General features: G+C 35.4%; 1 protein-coding gene across 2 annotated transcripts in view; it reads left to right on the top strand.

Moving 5' to 3' along the window:
- trim2a (tripartite motif containing 2a) overlaps positions 1–16,981 on the top strand; it is a 50,557-nt gene that overhangs the window by 20,565 nt on the left and 13,011 nt on the right. For both annotated transcript variants that reach the window (XM_056459521.1, XM_056459528.1), the window contains exons 2-5: positions 2,613–2,791; positions 8,523–8,757; positions 12,148–12,299; positions 13,419–13,599. In XM_056459521.1, the coding sequence (XP_056315496.1) occupies positions 2,658–2,791; positions 8,523–8,757; positions 12,148–12,299; positions 13,419–13,599 (702 nt within the window). In that variant the 5' untranslated portion in view covers positions 2,613–2,657. The remainder of the gene's footprint in view (positions 1–2,612; positions 2,792–8,522; positions 8,758–12,147; positions 12,300–13,418; positions 13,600–16,981) is intronic.

Consider the following 16,981-nt stretch of genomic DNA (forward strand, 5'->3'; position numbering starts at 1 on the left):
TCTGGCTGATAGTAGATATATAATTGTTCATACCTAAAGTATCTGCTTGTTAAGTGTGACGTCATGCAAAGTAGCTTCAGGGTCCAAGCACTCTATTAAACTGTATGGGCAGACTCAACAAATGGTTACTATAAACATTTACAAAGCGCTGTAATTAATACTTTCAAAAATCATGTACGCAATCCATGATCCATTCCTAATATGCTATGGCCATGATTAATTTTTTATAAATTGTTAAAATATTGTTGTCTGTGATGCAGCAAGTCCAGAGATGGTTGTGTACACGATGATTTTATATGAAGTTCACTTTAAAGTGTGATATGACAAAAAATGGTCATAAACAAATATTTTCTCAATTTAAATGAGTAGCGGCTTGGAATCGGAAACGGTATTCCATATGTCACCGCTTAACAAGTGGATTTCTCTTTGATAAAAATGTAGACAGTGCACTCTAGTGGATTTGTTATCTGAAATGTGCAACAAAATGTACCCAGAGCAGCATGTATATTATGTTTAAAGGTGCTGTGTGCAAGTTTTTGACTCTTCTAAAGCATTAAAACACCATAATATGTTTGCAGATATTTAAGAAACATGCTTAGTGAACATACTAGTTTATCTGAAAAACAGTGCGGAAGTTAGTTATTCAGCTTTGAATAAATGTTTGTTATGTGCTGGAGCAGCTGTCTTTGTTTTGGTTCTTTACACCAGTCCACTGCCAGTTAAGCCAATTATATTTCAGCACCCCGGGTTGCCTTGGGGGGAAAACTGCATTTTTCCTTCCTTCCTTCCTTCCTTCCTTCCTTCCTTCATTCATTCATTCATTCATTCATTCAGAAAGGCTCTCAAAGCATGCGCTCATGACTGAAATGCGACCTCTGGTGGACAGTAACAGCCTCCGAAATGGGATGCAGATTGTTAATGCAGGTTATTAATTGGCAAATAATATAAACATTATGAGCGTAAACATAAGGTGAGCAGGTTACTTTGAAACCCTTTGTCAAAACACATTACGTGACGAGATAGCCAGTGATGAGCAATTTGGCTGTTTGCACCAGACGAAACACGACAGAAATTAAAATAGAGCCATTCAGAAGCACATACTGTAATATGCACTCACTCACGAAATGGTAAGGTTTATAATCTAATTAAGACATATAAAACCTCTTTAACATTATTAAATGTACATGCTGAATCACTATGCGTTGGTTTTGAGTCACAGTTGTAACAATTTAAATAAGCCTTAAATCAGCCTTTAGGCTTGATCGTCAGACTCTCTTCTGTTGATCATCAATCTGGCAACCTGTGCTTGCATTTGTTTTGATCCAGGACTGTAATACCTAGTTCAACCACCTGGTGTCAATCTTGCATTACTGCACCTTTAACAAAAATACTTGTTGAGGTCAAGTTGGCTTTATTGTCACACAGTGGAACAAAGCAATGTTCCTCCAGGACCAAGATACTACATCAAACAACATAAATTGACAACATAACACAGGAGTGTGCACTACTATAAAAATGAGAAGAATGAAATAAAATAAGAAACTAAAATACAAATAAATAAGAATAATACTGCAAAGTTTGTGCAACATATAGTGCAAATAAGACAGGACAGGACAAGAAACATTAATGCCGACCAGTACACCACGGATGTTGAGCAAATATTAGATCAGATATAAATACTGTACATGTAAACATTTGTCATTGAGACAGAAATGTTGTACAGAGCAGTGTGCATATTTCAGTGAGGTGCATATTTCCAGTGAGCTCACGCTGCAAAAATAACTACAAAATTATACATGTACTCCAGGCTTGTAGGTAGTGATGTTACATTATTTTAAAAAACAATACACACTTTAGTACATGTTCCTGTAGTTTGCTATTGTTGATTCTGTTGTCAAGTTGATGTCACACAATCTTTATATTAAAATCTTTACTCATTTACTTTTCTCAGAGATAACAACTGCGTAGTTTAAGATTTTGGGATTTGAAAATTGGGATTTTTAAGTGTACTACACTTGTGACAGGTCACTCTTGAGTCATTAATGATGTTTTTTTGTCCATCTGGTATATAAAGTGAATTATTATTATTATTTTATTTATTTATTTATTTATTTATTTATTTATTTAATTTTATTTTTTGCTAGCACACTTGTTAGTCTTAAGGTGAACAATTAACCTGTACATATTAATTCACTAAAAATAAAAACAATTTGTTTTGGTTTCTTCAAAATCTAACTATTTTCTTCTGCTCTGCAATGACTGTTTTTCTCTGATGTCAGTTTGATGGCTAGAGTAAAATATGCTTTGCTATGGCCCTACAACCATTAATTTTTGCAAGTGAAAGACTAGAGGAAAGGCAAAAATAAAACCGTGCCCCTTACTAAATATTCTGTTTCAGTTGGAAATATGTCATCACACTGGAAAGTCTCACACTTAAAAAAAACTTACACTTCAAGTTTGTAACTGGGATTGCAGTATTATGTTTGAGATCTACCGAGTACCATTTGTGTGAATGAATGCATTTTTTTATTAATCAATTAATTCCTGTTTTCACAGAAATTAAATGGTTACATCTTGAGAGCTTACTCTGGATCTTATGTATATCTCCACAGGGCCCAGGCTGAAGGAGTGTGGAAGGTTTTTGATAGAGTGTTAGGATGGCCACTGACGCTTCTACCCTCCCAAGTCCTGTGGTGCGTCAGATCGACAAACAGTTCCTGATTTGCAGTATATGTCTGGATCGCTACAACAATCCCAAGGTCCTTCCCTGTCTTCACACCTTCTGTGAAAGGTACTGTTTCGAATAGTTTCAGAATTATTTATTTAATATTTTAAGTATTTTGTACATAGTTATTTTAGTTCTGTATTGTATTTTTTTTTTACGGAGCATGACATGAAATCAGTGAAAACAAGACCAATGAATAGAATCATGATAGATGGCAGTAGTCGCACACTAACAACACAATCTATCCCGCTTCCATCAACTACAAAAATATTAAACCTCCCATTTATTTGAACTTTCTCTGCAATTCCTTGTCACAGAATTCCTTTATTGTCAGTGTCATTGTAGTCAATGTGAATTTTTTATTTTTTTATTTTTTTATTATTAAAAAGTTCTCTGTTCTCGGACACCAAAGATAACAAATACATGACACCCAGGTCTACACACGTTTTCAATACAGCTTTTTGGGCTTTGGTGCACCAGTCTCATTATTTTTAGCTGCAGCTCCCAGCATGTGATTTAAAGCACAGATCTGGGATGGCCCATTTCATTGAAAGGCAGCAGAGAGAAAATTTGACACACTGGTCAAAAAACAAACATGGCTTTCACATCACAATTAATGATGTCCAGGGTAAAAACTTTCTTAGGGATCTGTTGCTTTTTGTTCAAGAATTTTATCTGGTCAGACATACACTCGTTTGGCTGCACTCAGGTTTTTACACACGAGTCAGGGAAGGACTATTTAAAATCTTTAGATTAAACTATTTAGAATTTACCTAGCCTGTATGTCTGTGGGTTTTGGGAAGAAAACTGGAGCCCCCAGAGTTAACCCACATTGCCAGATGAACATGAGAAAATGAAAACTCTTTTGCCTTCTATTGAACTTTTGTTGTTGTGAGACAACAGCACTAGCTAATGTACCACCCAGACCCTATAGAAGGCAGAGCACGACTTAAAGGGATTATTAACACAAAAATGAAAATTGACATTATTTAAACCACTTTTATTTTATTGTCAGTAATTTCCAGAAGTTGGTCATCTACACTGAAACAACATAAAATGCTTTCATCCCTGTACTGTCCATTTATTAAGAAATAAGACACTTGATTTGTGTCATTTCCACCTGGGATTTATTTTCTTTTCCAGTTCTTTGAAATTTTGTGCCTATATGTTAAAGAAAAGCACCAAGTTTTTAACATTAGAACTCCTCTAAGTTTTAGAACTCCTACATTTTGTAATTTAATAACCGTTTAAAAAAAACTGGGATTTGTAGGCCACATACCTTTTTAGGGTAATGACTTAAATTATGATGACAGACATATAAAGCTTAATTCTTAAATCTCAAAAGAAGCTTTAAGTGTAAATATGACATGACATTATTTGGTTTAGACCGAATTCATTCATTCGGTTTTTTTTTCGGCTTAGTCCCTTTATTAATCTGGGGTCACCACAGCGGAATGAACTGCCAACTTATCCAGCACATGTTTTACGCAACGGATGCCCTTTCAGCTGCAACCCATCACTGAGAAACATCCATTCACACTCATTCACAAACATAAACTACGGATAATTTAGCTTACCCAATTCACCTATACCACATGTTTTTGGACTTGTGGGGGAAACCGGAACACCCGAAGGAGACCCACGCGAACACGGGAGAACATGCAAACTTCACACAGAAATGCCAACTGAACCAGCCGGGGCTCAAACCAGCGACCTTCTTGCTGTGAGGCGATTGTGCTACCCACTGCACCATCGTGCTGCCCTGAATAGCTGCTATGGTAATTCTAAAAGTTTTAAATGGACCAACAGTGAGATTGAGTTGTTGCTGCGAGTAACAAAGGAGTATACACTTGCAAAAGAGAGTGAGAATTGGTCACAGGACACCTGTCAGGACACAAAAAAAATACCCATTTGTCCACTTTAGGGAGCATTTTAAAAAAGATAAATTTTTGTTGCCCAGAAAAAACCCTGTCTCTGTGTGGACAGAAGGCCAAAACTGAGAGATGTGTTTTTTAAATGAAAACATGTTACCGTGGACCAGGCCTTACTCGCCTTCACATTTTTGTAGAAAGTGTTCAATTATTTGGCTTTTATTAAAGGGATATTTCACCCAAAAGTGAGGTCTTAATTTACTAATCTTTCACTTGTTGCAAACCTCTTTGAGATTCTTTCTTCTGTTGAACACAAGACCCAAAAAAACAATGGCTTTAATAGTATTTGTTTTTGCTACTATGGATGTAAATGGTTACAGGGTTTTGGCAGATGAATTAAAAGGTTAGGAACAAGTAAAAAGTGAGTAAACAGTGAGAACATTTTCATTGTTGAGTGAGTTAATGCTTTAAGTATTACATACAAAGTGAGTAATTAAATCAGTAAGCCGAGTAGTTTGTGGTCATTGAACAGTCTGAGATTTTTTTTTTAAGAAAAGCTAATATAATCATAAATCATAAAGTAAAATATTAATATAGGTTTGTAAATTACATCTGCTAGAAAAAATAATTCAAAGATCAACATTTGACCATGTTCAGTTGATAGAATATACGTTTTCATAGTTTTATAGCTGTTGTGAAAATAACAAGCCAGAAGATGGAGCTGTTGTTAATATTCAGAGCCTTTTTTTTCCTGTATTATCAACAGAAAGTGTTACATGGGGTTAAAGTGCTACATGGGGGTTAATTTTTCACCATCACTTGGCCAGTCATGGCATTGAAGTAATTATTAGTAATCATTATTGCTGACACTTGATAGTAATCATAGTCTTGCAGAGAAGCCTAATAAAAACAAACAAGCTGTAGGAAAGAACAGAGAAAAGTACTTAGACATGATCTATGTTGTCAGCAAATGAAGATACTTAAATCGTGTTATCTTCGCTTTTAAAAGTCTTTGAACCTTTTAATCTTTGGCATTAAAAATAATATCGAGTATATCTAAAACAGTAAGGTTTTATTAATTTGACAATCCAATTCGATGTTGTTGTTTTATTTTTGTGATAATGTGTATTATTTGTGTAATATTATGTATGGTTTATCAGCATTTTAGGGTGTCAGCAAGGTCTTAAAGTATTAAAAGCTGATAAATCATTTTAGAGAAATGTAAAGCCCTTAAAGTATTTAAAATTCTTTAAGGCTATTTTAAATGGTAACACATTTTGTGTCATCTTTGATTAAACGATGTACAGTTGTCTGGTGAAGTAACTGCCCACACTGTGTGTTGCACATTTATGTGGATGAGAATGAAAGTGCAATTGTTGCCTCTAATTTTATTTCACTTCAGATAGGTCAGCCTGTGATGAAGCAGATACAATTTTATACACATATTAATCTTTAATGTGATTATTTAAAAAACTTTTTTTACTAATTTGCATATTGGTGTTGGAATAAGTTAATCAAGTTTTAAAAAAATGTCGGCCATGAAAAATCTAGATCAGTGCATCACTCATTCATTCATTTATAAAACTAATACAGCTGGTGTTTTTCAGCCAATGATAAAGTTCCGATGAAAGCTTAATGTGACCTTTTAATTTCATATGGTTCCTTTTACAGCATCAACATTGTAATGCAATTACGATAGATTCAGATAAATAGACTTAAGTATTCATTTAGTTGTTCAAAGCATAAAATGATGAAAGATTAGGATCAGCAGAGAAGCGCAGAAACTCCATTGAAAATACTGGGGTAAAATAAACTGTATTTTAAAGACATGGTGGTGGGAAAAGGAATGGAGTGCTTCTTGTCCGGTCTGAGACCCACTTTACATTGTATATCTATCAGGCAGTGAAGATAACTGATTTTCAAAGAAATCAGACCTTAAACGTGGCGATTTTATAATGGAAAGACCTTCACCAGAAGCCCTGAGGCTGGCTGACGGAAATTAAAAGTCTGTGTGCATATACCCCATTGAAAATTTATGGAAAGTCTTAAAGTCTTGATATGTATTGGATTTGATGATTCCTGTATATACCTGCATTTATTTGGAATATATACAGTATGTACATGTGTGTATACTGTACAATTTCAGTTAAGCAAGTGGTATAAAACAAAAATAGATAATCTACTGTTAGCAATACAGCTTTGATAGAGCTGAAACTCACAGCTGAAATATTTCTACTATGGAAAGAAAAAGAGAGAGAGAATTACTCCTGAAAAAAGTCAGCACAGCCTAGAAAACATTCTGTCCTATGGCACCAAGCAGTAAATGATGTCACTCGCTTGGAATTCTTAAAATGGAGGACAGCTTCAATTTAAAGAGACATGAGGACTTGCTTAAAAACAGGAAAAGTCAACATTTGCTGTATTCTAACAGTTTAAATTTAATTCCTGATGATTTACAAGTGTTTTTTTCTTGTTTGTTCTGAAAATGACTGCTGTTCTACAGAAAAATCCTCCATGTTCAGCAGAATCAAGTTTTCAGCATCTTCTGCTGTTTCATCTGCTTCTGAAAACTTTTTTGTCATGTCTATTTTTTATTTTTTTATTTTGTCGAAATACCATTGTTTTCCATTTAGTACTGCCCCTCAAAGATAACAGAAAATACTTGCATGTTTCCTGGGAGACTAATTAAGTGCAATTTACCTTAATCTTTAAATTCTAAACGTTTCCACCTCTCAGCTATAAATGCCCAGTGTTTCCTTTGGCCCTGCTGAAAAATCCAGCTTATACCAGCCTAGGCTGGTTGGCTGGTTTTAGCTGGTTGACTAGCCTGGTTTTAGAGGGGTTTTGCCCATTTCCAGGCTGGTTTCCAGTCATTTCCAGCCTGGTCTTAGCTGGTTAGGCTGGAAAATGACCAGCTAAATCCAGTTAAAACCAGCTAAGAGCAGGCTTGAAATGGCTGGAAACCAGCCTGGAAATGGCCAAAACCCCTCTAAAACCAGCCTGGTCGACTAGCTAAAGCCAGCCAACCAGCCTAGACTGGTTTAAGCTGTTTTTTTTTTCAGAAGGGGGAGCATCAGTTAGGGTTTAAAGCATTTTTAGTAGTTGTGTTTGTGTCCCTCAGTTGTCCTCCTTGTGAAAAGACTACTCTTACAATCATACAGTCACTGTTGTAAAGGGTTTAAATCTACAGAAGATGCTGGAAAAACTGAAGCATCTGCAGGACGGAAGAACAACAGTGAGTTTACCTGCTCAGAACAAACAAGATACTCATCAACAACCATCACAAAGCAAGGCAAAAAAAGCATTGTAGCTCATCAGGAAACCGCACACAGTGTCAAAGAGCATAGAGTACATTAATAATAATAATAATTAATAATAATTCCTTACATTTTCTAGAGCGCTTTTTTTAGACACTCAAAGTGCTTTACACATTTTTGGGGGAATCTCCTCATCCACCACCAGTGTGCAGCATCCACCTGGATGACGCAACGGCAGCCATATTGTGCCAGACCGCACACCACACACCAGCTGATAGGTGGAAAGGACTACTATTTGGACATTACAAGTCTTATTCAGATTTATCAAGGTGTGTGTAAACTTCAAGCACAACTGTGTGCGCATACGTGTGCTGCTTTATTAAAAAACAAATGCATTTGCTCTGTGAAGTTTTCCAAGTAGCCAGACAGGTGTCAATGCATCCCCTCCTGAATTCTGATGGATTGTCTTGATTTGAATTTCTGCCCTGTCTTTTTTCTGTTGAGCCATTTAGAAGTTGATTTCTATTTCGTGCCATCTTTAATCTTCATACAGTAATTATCTGAGAACTTCTTTGGCTGAATATGTCTTTAAGAGCTAGTGACTGTCACAGAGGTTGTCATATCAATCACGTTGTTGTTGTTGTTGTTGTTGTTTTTACATTACTCCAGGTGTCTGCAGAACTACATTCCTGCCCACAGTCTGACTCTGTCTTGCCCTGTGTGCCGTCAGACCTCCATCCTGCCGGAGAAAGGTGTGGCGGCACTTCAGAGTAACTTCTTCATCACCAACCTAATGGAGGTACTAAAGAAGAGCCCAAACTCAAACCTGAGTGAGGACTACACTGATGCGATCAACGGAGTGGCCACAGGACAGCCCCTGTCCTGTCCCAATCATGGAGGAAATGTAAGACTTGCACAGCATAAATAAATAACTAAACTACAGAAGCTTCACTTTATGGAATGTTAGAAGCATTGTCCTCAAGGCAAGTTGCTTCTGGTTCATTTCCTTATATCAAAATGTTTCCATTTTTGGCTGTGGGTGTATGGGAAACTTTTGCTTCTGAATATAATATAATGTTGTAATTTAATGTAAGATAATATATTGTAAATAATGTAAACAAATGTAATGTAATATAAGGAGGACTGCCGACTTGGCATGTAAAATTGTTTAGTTACTGTTTTGAGGCTTAAATAAATTGTAAATATATCTAAATATCATTTTAGATGCTCCTATTTTCATGGAATTTATGGAATATCATGGAATTATAAAATGGCCATGCATTAAACATGAGGGAATTGTGTTTATTTTTTGTCATGAGATACCAGTTTTTTGGGGGGTTTTTTTTTGTCATTTTCAATGTGACATTCCATTGAACATGGTTTTTAGCACGTTGTTTCATAGGTTTTGCCTGTTGTAATGTCTGGGCTATTTTTCAGTGTCATTTTATTTGTGAAAAGTGGGATAGCTGTAATGTTAGCTATCTAGATATAATAACTAACAATAAAAAATATTTTTAAACTATAGCCTGTATTTTAATACATACACTTGAAGTCAGAATTATTAGCCCCGCTTTTGAATATTTTTTCTTTTTTCATTATTACCCAAATGATGTTTAACAGAGCAAGGAAATTTTCACAGTATGTCTGATTAAATTTTTTCTTCTGAAGAAAGTCTTATTTGTTTTATTTTGGCTAGAATAAAAGCAGTTTTGAATTTTTTTTTTTTAACTATTTTAAGGTCAAAATTATTAGCCCCTTAAGCTATATATTTTTTTCCCGATTGTCTACAGAACAAACCATCATTATACAATAACTTGCCTAATTACCCTAACCTGCCTAGTTAACCTAATTAACCCAGTTAAGCCTTTAAATGTCACTTCAAGCTGTAAAGAAGTGTCTTGAAAAATACTTGAAAAATCAGTTATTAGAAATGAGTTATGAAAACTATAATATTAAGAAATATGCTGAAAAAAAAATCTCCTCTCCGTTAAACGGGCTAATAATTCAGGGGGGCTAATACTTCTGACTGTATGTGGTCGTTGATGGAATATAAAATGTAGCTCATAAGATTGCGAGCCTTAATACTGTTTAGTTTTGAAAATGTTTAGGCTCTGCAACAGGCCATGTATTTAAACTCTTAGTGAATCGTTATTTAATGTTAAACGATGTTAAATTCATGTTATTGGTTAATTGAGAAGATTGACCAGGCTCTTCAATTAAATAAAGCAATTCAATTTCACGTCTAGTTTGTTTTGGACATCCACGGGCCCTATCATACACTCGGCACAATAAGGTGTGTTTGGCCTGGTTTGTTGTTATTTTCAGACCAACACAACCCTAATTTCCCCACTTTGTGGCACGTTGTTTAAATAGTAAATCTTAAAAATAGTAAATAAAATTTAGGCGCATTGTTGTTGAGGAACTAAAATAGACTGCGCAATTGACCAGCTGAAAGCAGGTCTAAAGTCCACCGCAGAGCCTATTAGTTGTGCGCCTTAAACACTTACACTTTGCTTAATACACACAGGATGTACAGCAATGCACAAATATGTTTACATCTAAAAAATTAAATGATTAAAATGTTAAAAAAAAAAAAATTTCACATAAAAATAAAAACCACTGCCTCCATGCCTGCACCTCGGGGGGCTTTTTTCAGTTTATTCACGACAACTTGCTTTTGTATAATATTGTTATTATTATTAGAAGTGTTATTATATACTTATTTATATTTGTTTTAATAAAAACAAACTTAGATTTGTCCACCTGTCGAGTTTTGGAGACGTCTGCATCACCATATGGGGCACAAGAACAAGATGTGTTTTTGGATATAACTGAGTTGTTTGATCAGACTTCGTTATTATTGTTCATTTATTCATTTGCTGGAAATTAGAACTTAATTTAGAAATAGTTTTGAAACAAATCTCTGAGCTTAACAAACTAAATTAAATACTGTATGTAGGCTGATGAATGTCTTCAGTGGAGTGTGTACAACACTCCTTCCTTACTCCCACAAAAGTACATAAGTAAAGAGTAAAAGTAAAGAGAAAGTAAAGGGGCCAAATAGAGGAAGGTTGTTTATCCATCCTTAACCATTTGCAGATGGTTTGTTTAACTCACTAGTGAAGCGTTCAGTTTTTCAACTTGCAAAGTCTGCCATGTAAATAGCAAATGCGCCATGGCATGACACAACTGACTCTTAAGGGGAATAGGAGATGAGACTTTGATTGGTTAATGCACGTTATGCTCAAAACACACTCAGATTTCATTACAATAATAAGCACAACCCTGTTAGACCATGAACCGTGGTGCAAAGCAAATTTTCGAACACGCCCTTAATGCTTTTGAGACATGCACTTTAGACTTTGCGTGTAGATCATTAAAAAAAACCTATGTCTTAAACATGTACGGCCTGACAACACACAATAAAAATTACTCTTTTGTTTGAGCAGACAATGATTATTATAGGTCATGGAAATTTAGCTTTTTTTTAGCCAGTGAATGTCAGGAAAAAGTCAGGGAATTTGACATTTGTACCCAGTGTTATATATTCTGTACTCCCACAAGAAAACAACTAAAGTAATTTAGAGTAAACGCTATAGTTATACTATACTAAAATGTATTATACTGTATATGTTATTTTATTTGCTATAGTTAACTGATAAACTGTAATACATACTGTGAGATCCTTTATTTTTTGGTGAATTGCTGTATAATACAGTTCTAGAGAACTTAATAAAATATTTGGTAAATCATTTATATTAAATTAGATGTTGTAATACCAAAGCAACTATAGATTTACCACAACATATTAATCATTGCATTGCTATTGTCACGTCTGGTTGTGTAGTTGAAATGAACAAGAGAGAAAATCTTAATGCAGCTAATAGTAGGTTTATTTAAACTAAACACAGCAAAACAACTTACAAAGAAACAGAGAGACATCGCGGGAGTGACTTAAAACTACCGACAACAACGCCGAAGAGGGCATATATACTGTGACAGACAATGGGATGATAAACAAACTACATAACAAGGGGGTGAAGACAATGAAAAACCAAGAGAACTAATAAGGATGATTAAGAAACACAGGAGAACTAAGATGACCCCATCACATCAATAAACATCAATAAATCAGAATAGAGCAGAAACACCGATAGGACTACAACTGTAGTATGGTTCAAAAATATTATAGTATTTACTTTAAATTACTAAATTAATATTTTTCATTTAGGCTAAATAAAAATATATTGTAATATGGAGCTTCATATTCACTTTGTTATTGTTTTGTCATGAGGTCATGGAGTTCTACTGTCCGCCGTGTGAGACAGCCATGTGTGAAGAGTGCACTAGTGGTGAACATGCAGAACATGCCACCGTCCCACTGAAGGATGTTCTAGAACAGCACAAAGCCTCGCTACAGGAGCAGCTGGATGTCGTCAAGAACAGGCATGTAACATGAATAGACTCGTATACGTTTGAGAATATGTACATTTGTTTCTCTGTTTGTTGTTGATGTAATTTTGGCACATTTTTGTGCTTGCTGATTGAAGTTATTTGTTGTTGATGCATTTTTTTTGTGGGAATAGTTCACCCAAAAGTGAAAGTTCACTCATCATCAAATGGTTCCAAATCCTTTGAGATATTTTGTAAAATGTTGGAAATAAATACTATTGATTTCAATGGGAACTAGTTTTCAACACTATTTTATCTTTTTGAATTCAACGTGGAACAAGTGGAGGGTGAATATATATATATATATATATATATATATATATATATATATATATATATATATATATATATATATATATATATATATATATATATATATATATATATATATATATATATATATATATATTTATTATTATTTTTTTTTTCTATTATAATTTAGTTTTGAGAAACTCCTTTTTATATTTTCGTGCCTTATGCATACTCACATGGACCCAACTTATTAGGACAGCAAGAGACCACTTGTAATTTAATGCAGTTACATCTGAAATGACTTCAAAATTATGGCCAATTCCCCACTTTTTCAAGTCAAAAGTCTATAAACGTCACACGTCACATTACTTAATTTTTTATTATACTTAAATATTTTAAATGTAAACTCGGGCATTAACTTGAGCAGCTATGTTTTCCCACACTAACTGTCTTTGTTTCGCAGACGCAGTGGTGTTGCTTTTTTTTTTTTTCTTTAATACATGGTCATATTTGCTATAACTTTGCATAAGCACATCAAGGAAAAAAATGCTGACCTCTTTCAGAAACAGGCTTGACTTACCCTGCTTTCTCGAGTTTGAAAAATCTTCCATTTTGAAACGGAAAACTCAGAGTTTCTCTTATTTCAGGGCCAACATGCTCCGTTTTCACTTAACCTCCTTTCTGAAACAGGGCCAATACCTTGAAACCGTGATATTTTTATCCAAGGTTATAACACTATCAGAATCTTATAGGTAAAAATCATACAATATAAGTAAAAATAAGAGCTAAAATATGTAATCAAACATCATGCTGTTTTCTTCTTCTTTTCCTACTTTTGCTTATTATTCTACTTCTTTTTAGACTGCCGGAAATTGAATCTGCATTGGAGGTTCTGTCTGAGATTCTGCAGCAGCTGAGCAGTCAGAAGAGTTCAATAGAAGAAATGATTCATGCTACTTTTGAGGAACTTCAGAAGACTCTGAATGTGCGCAAGAGTGTCCTGCTGATGGAGCTAGAGGTCAACTATGGACTCAAGCAAAAGGTTAGTACACTTATCTACAGTCTATAACATTTGTACTGTTACTGTTGTACAGTAATAGGCTGTTTTGTATGTTCTACTCCAATTCTTTCAGGAACAGATTTAAAAACAACAAAAAATATAAATAATTTTTTAATTATCATATATTTCGATCATTTTGTCAGATATAGCTGACCAGACCTGTTTACTCTTAGTGCTGTTATTTCACACTCCACATCTCTCATGTCATCTTGCTGTAGTGAATGATTAAACAGATTAATAACTCTGCAGCACAAACTTTAGTATGGGTCTGACACAAGTCCTGCAACTGGATGTGCGTCACATGAGAATGATTCATCTGGAAGAACCAGACCAACTACAGTCACCTGAGCCTTTAAACACAAAGTAAACAAAGCCAGAAGCAAGTGCCTAAAGCTAGTCGCTAGCAGGCAAACAGATAGCTCAGAGCATTGTAATGGGAGAAGAACATGATAAACATGTTGAGGTAAGGTATGATTCCGAAATCAGTTTTTCCGCACTTGAGAGCTGTTTGTGACTGCTGTGTTTGGTTTGATTTGATTACTGCATGTAATCTGTGCTGTTTGCGAGTGGCTGGCGGTTTTATCAGAGCATGGATCTGTCAAAGCGAATAACCCATCACTTGTATGCTATTGTATACTGACTGGCAGTGTTGGTAAAAAAATAATATTTTACTTTTAATACATGATTTATAAATGCAAAAATAACAGCACATGCTTTTAAGTATCTAAGTAATACATTTACAGTAGTTACTTATTTTAAGTGGCTTAAGATTGTTTGAATACTTTTAAAAGTAACTACACACTGCTGACTGGTAAGGCACAGGTCTCCAATGGAACATTTCTATTCAGATTCAGATATGCATGTCAGAAATTGATGTACTTTGAGGAACGTTAATATTTGTTTGTTTACACATACAGTGGCGTGCACTAGTGTACATCAGTTTTTGAATTCTTTTTTTATTATACTGCGGAAATAAGACTAAGAAATAAGTAATATAATGTAATTGTAATACCGTATGCTTAAAACATTGTAGATGATACTGTACTATTTCAATACATTACACACATGCAATTCAATTGAATTCAATTCACCTTTATTTGTATAGCGCTTATACAATGTAGATTGTGTCAAAGCAGCTTCACCTAAAAGGTCATAGTAAATTGGAACAGTGTAGTTCAGTTTGTAGTGTTTAAGTTCAGTTCAGTTTAGCTCAGTTCAGTGTGGTTTAATAATCACTACTGTAAGTCCAAATATTGAAGAGCAAATTCAACGATGCGCAGCTCTACAGATCCCGAACCATGCAAGCCAGTGGCGACAGCGGAGAGGGAAAAAAACTTCACTAATGGCGAAAGTGAAGAAAAAAAAAAAAACCTTGAGAGAAACCAGACTCAGTTGGGCACGACCATTTTAATTTCTCCGCTGGCCAAACATCTTGTGCAGAGCTACAGTCTCAGGGGCGGAGGCTGGAAGCTGGCCTCAGGGAAGACTCGTCTGTCTCTGGAGCGTCACAGGAATCAGTCTCATGTTCTCCACTCTTCCATGACCACCACAGTAGCTGCTCAGGATACGGCCTGGTCCAGGATATGGAAACCTTGGGATCATCTTGTCGTTGGTCTTGGATCGAATCTGTGACTCTGCATAGTCTGAGGACCTCGGGAAAAGTATCCCCAGGTGGAAATGGAGAATAAAGAAAATAATTAGCGTAGCTGATGTTCACAGTGTATATAAACAAGATGCAGAACCTGTGTGGAAGCCCCCTAAGTGGTGCACTAAGTGTATGCTTTACTGAACAGATAGGTCTTTCATCTAGTTTTGAATTGGGAGAGTGTGTCTGAGCCTCGGACGTTATCAGGAAGGCTATTCCAGAGTTTAGGAGCCATAAATGAGAAGGCTCTACCTCCTTTACTCGACTTTGCTATTCTAGGTACTACCAGAAGCCCTAAGTTTTGAGACCTTAAAGAGCGAGTTGGATTGTAGCGAGACAGAAGATTGGTTAGATAAACAGGAGCTAGATTATTTAAAGCTTTATATGTAAGAAGCAATATTTTAAATTCAATACGAAACTTAACAGGCAGCCAGTGTAAGGAGGATAAAATTGGGGTGATGTGATCAAATTTTCTTGACCTGGTAAGAACTCTGGCAACTGCATTTTGTACTAATTGAAGTTTGTTAATAGAGGATGCTGGGCAGCCAGAACAGCCAAACAGTGCATTACAGTGCATTACAGTAGTCCAGCCTAGAAGTCATAAAAGCATGGACTAGCTTTTCTGCATCTGAGATGGATAGCATACTTCGTAACTTAGCGATATTTCTCAGATGAAAGAAAGCAGTTTTTGTGACATGGGATATATGAATTTTAAAAGTTAAATTGCTGTCTAATATGACACCCAGATCTTTTATAGTAGAGCTAACGCTACCTTTGTATCCCTCTAATTTTAGGTCGAGTTGTGAGATCTGCTGTGTACAGGATTTAGGCCCAATAAGTAATAATTCTGTTTTGTCTGAGTTTAAGAGAATATAGTTGTTGGTCATCCAGTCTTTAACATCTTTAATACACTCAGTTAGCTTGGACAGTTTAGACGTCTCGTCAGGTTTAGTTGAAATATATAATTGAGTATCATCTGCATAGCAGTGAAAGCTGATCCCATGTCTTCTAATAATATCTCCCAGGGGTAGCATGTATATTGTAAACAGCAAAGAGCCTAAAACTGATCCTTGAGGCACCCCGTATTTTACTGGGCTGATTTGTGAAGGCTGTCCATTAATATTCACAAACTGGTAACGGTCAGCTAAGTATGACTTAAACCATTGTAGGGCCTGTCCCTGGACACCTGTAGACTTTAAGCGATTAATAAGGATACCATGGTCAATGGTGTCAAATGCCGCACTAAGATCGAGTAGCGAGATGCACCCTTGGTCAGCAGCTAAGAGTAGATCATTGGTTATTTTCACTAATGCAGTTTCTGTACTGGGATGAGCTCTGAAACCTGACTGAAACACTTCAAAAACATTGTTCGTCTGCAGAAAGGAGCATAATTGAGCAGAAACAACCTTTTTTAGTATTTTAGATATAAATGGAAGATTTGAAATAGGCCTATAATTAGCTAAGTTGCTCGGGTCCAGTTGTGGTTTCTTAATAATAGGTTTAATAACAGCTAACTTGTAAGGATTTGGAACATGGCCTAAAGATAAAGAAGAGTTGATAACGTTAAGAAGAGGTTCTCCTATAACAGGTAGCAATTCTTTCAGTAACTTTGTTGGAATTGGGTCCAATATACACGTAGCTGGTTTAGAGCTATTTATAATTTTATCTAGCTCTTCCTGTTCTATGATTTTAAAGCACTGTAGGTTATTTTGATTCAGT

Source organism: Danio aesculapii, chromosome 1 (genome assembly GCF_903798145.1).
Source record: "Danio aesculapii chromosome 1, fDanAes4.1, whole genome shotgun sequence".
Taxonomy (NCBI): Eukaryota; Metazoa; Chordata; class Actinopteri; order Cypriniformes; family Danionidae; genus Danio; species Danio aesculapii.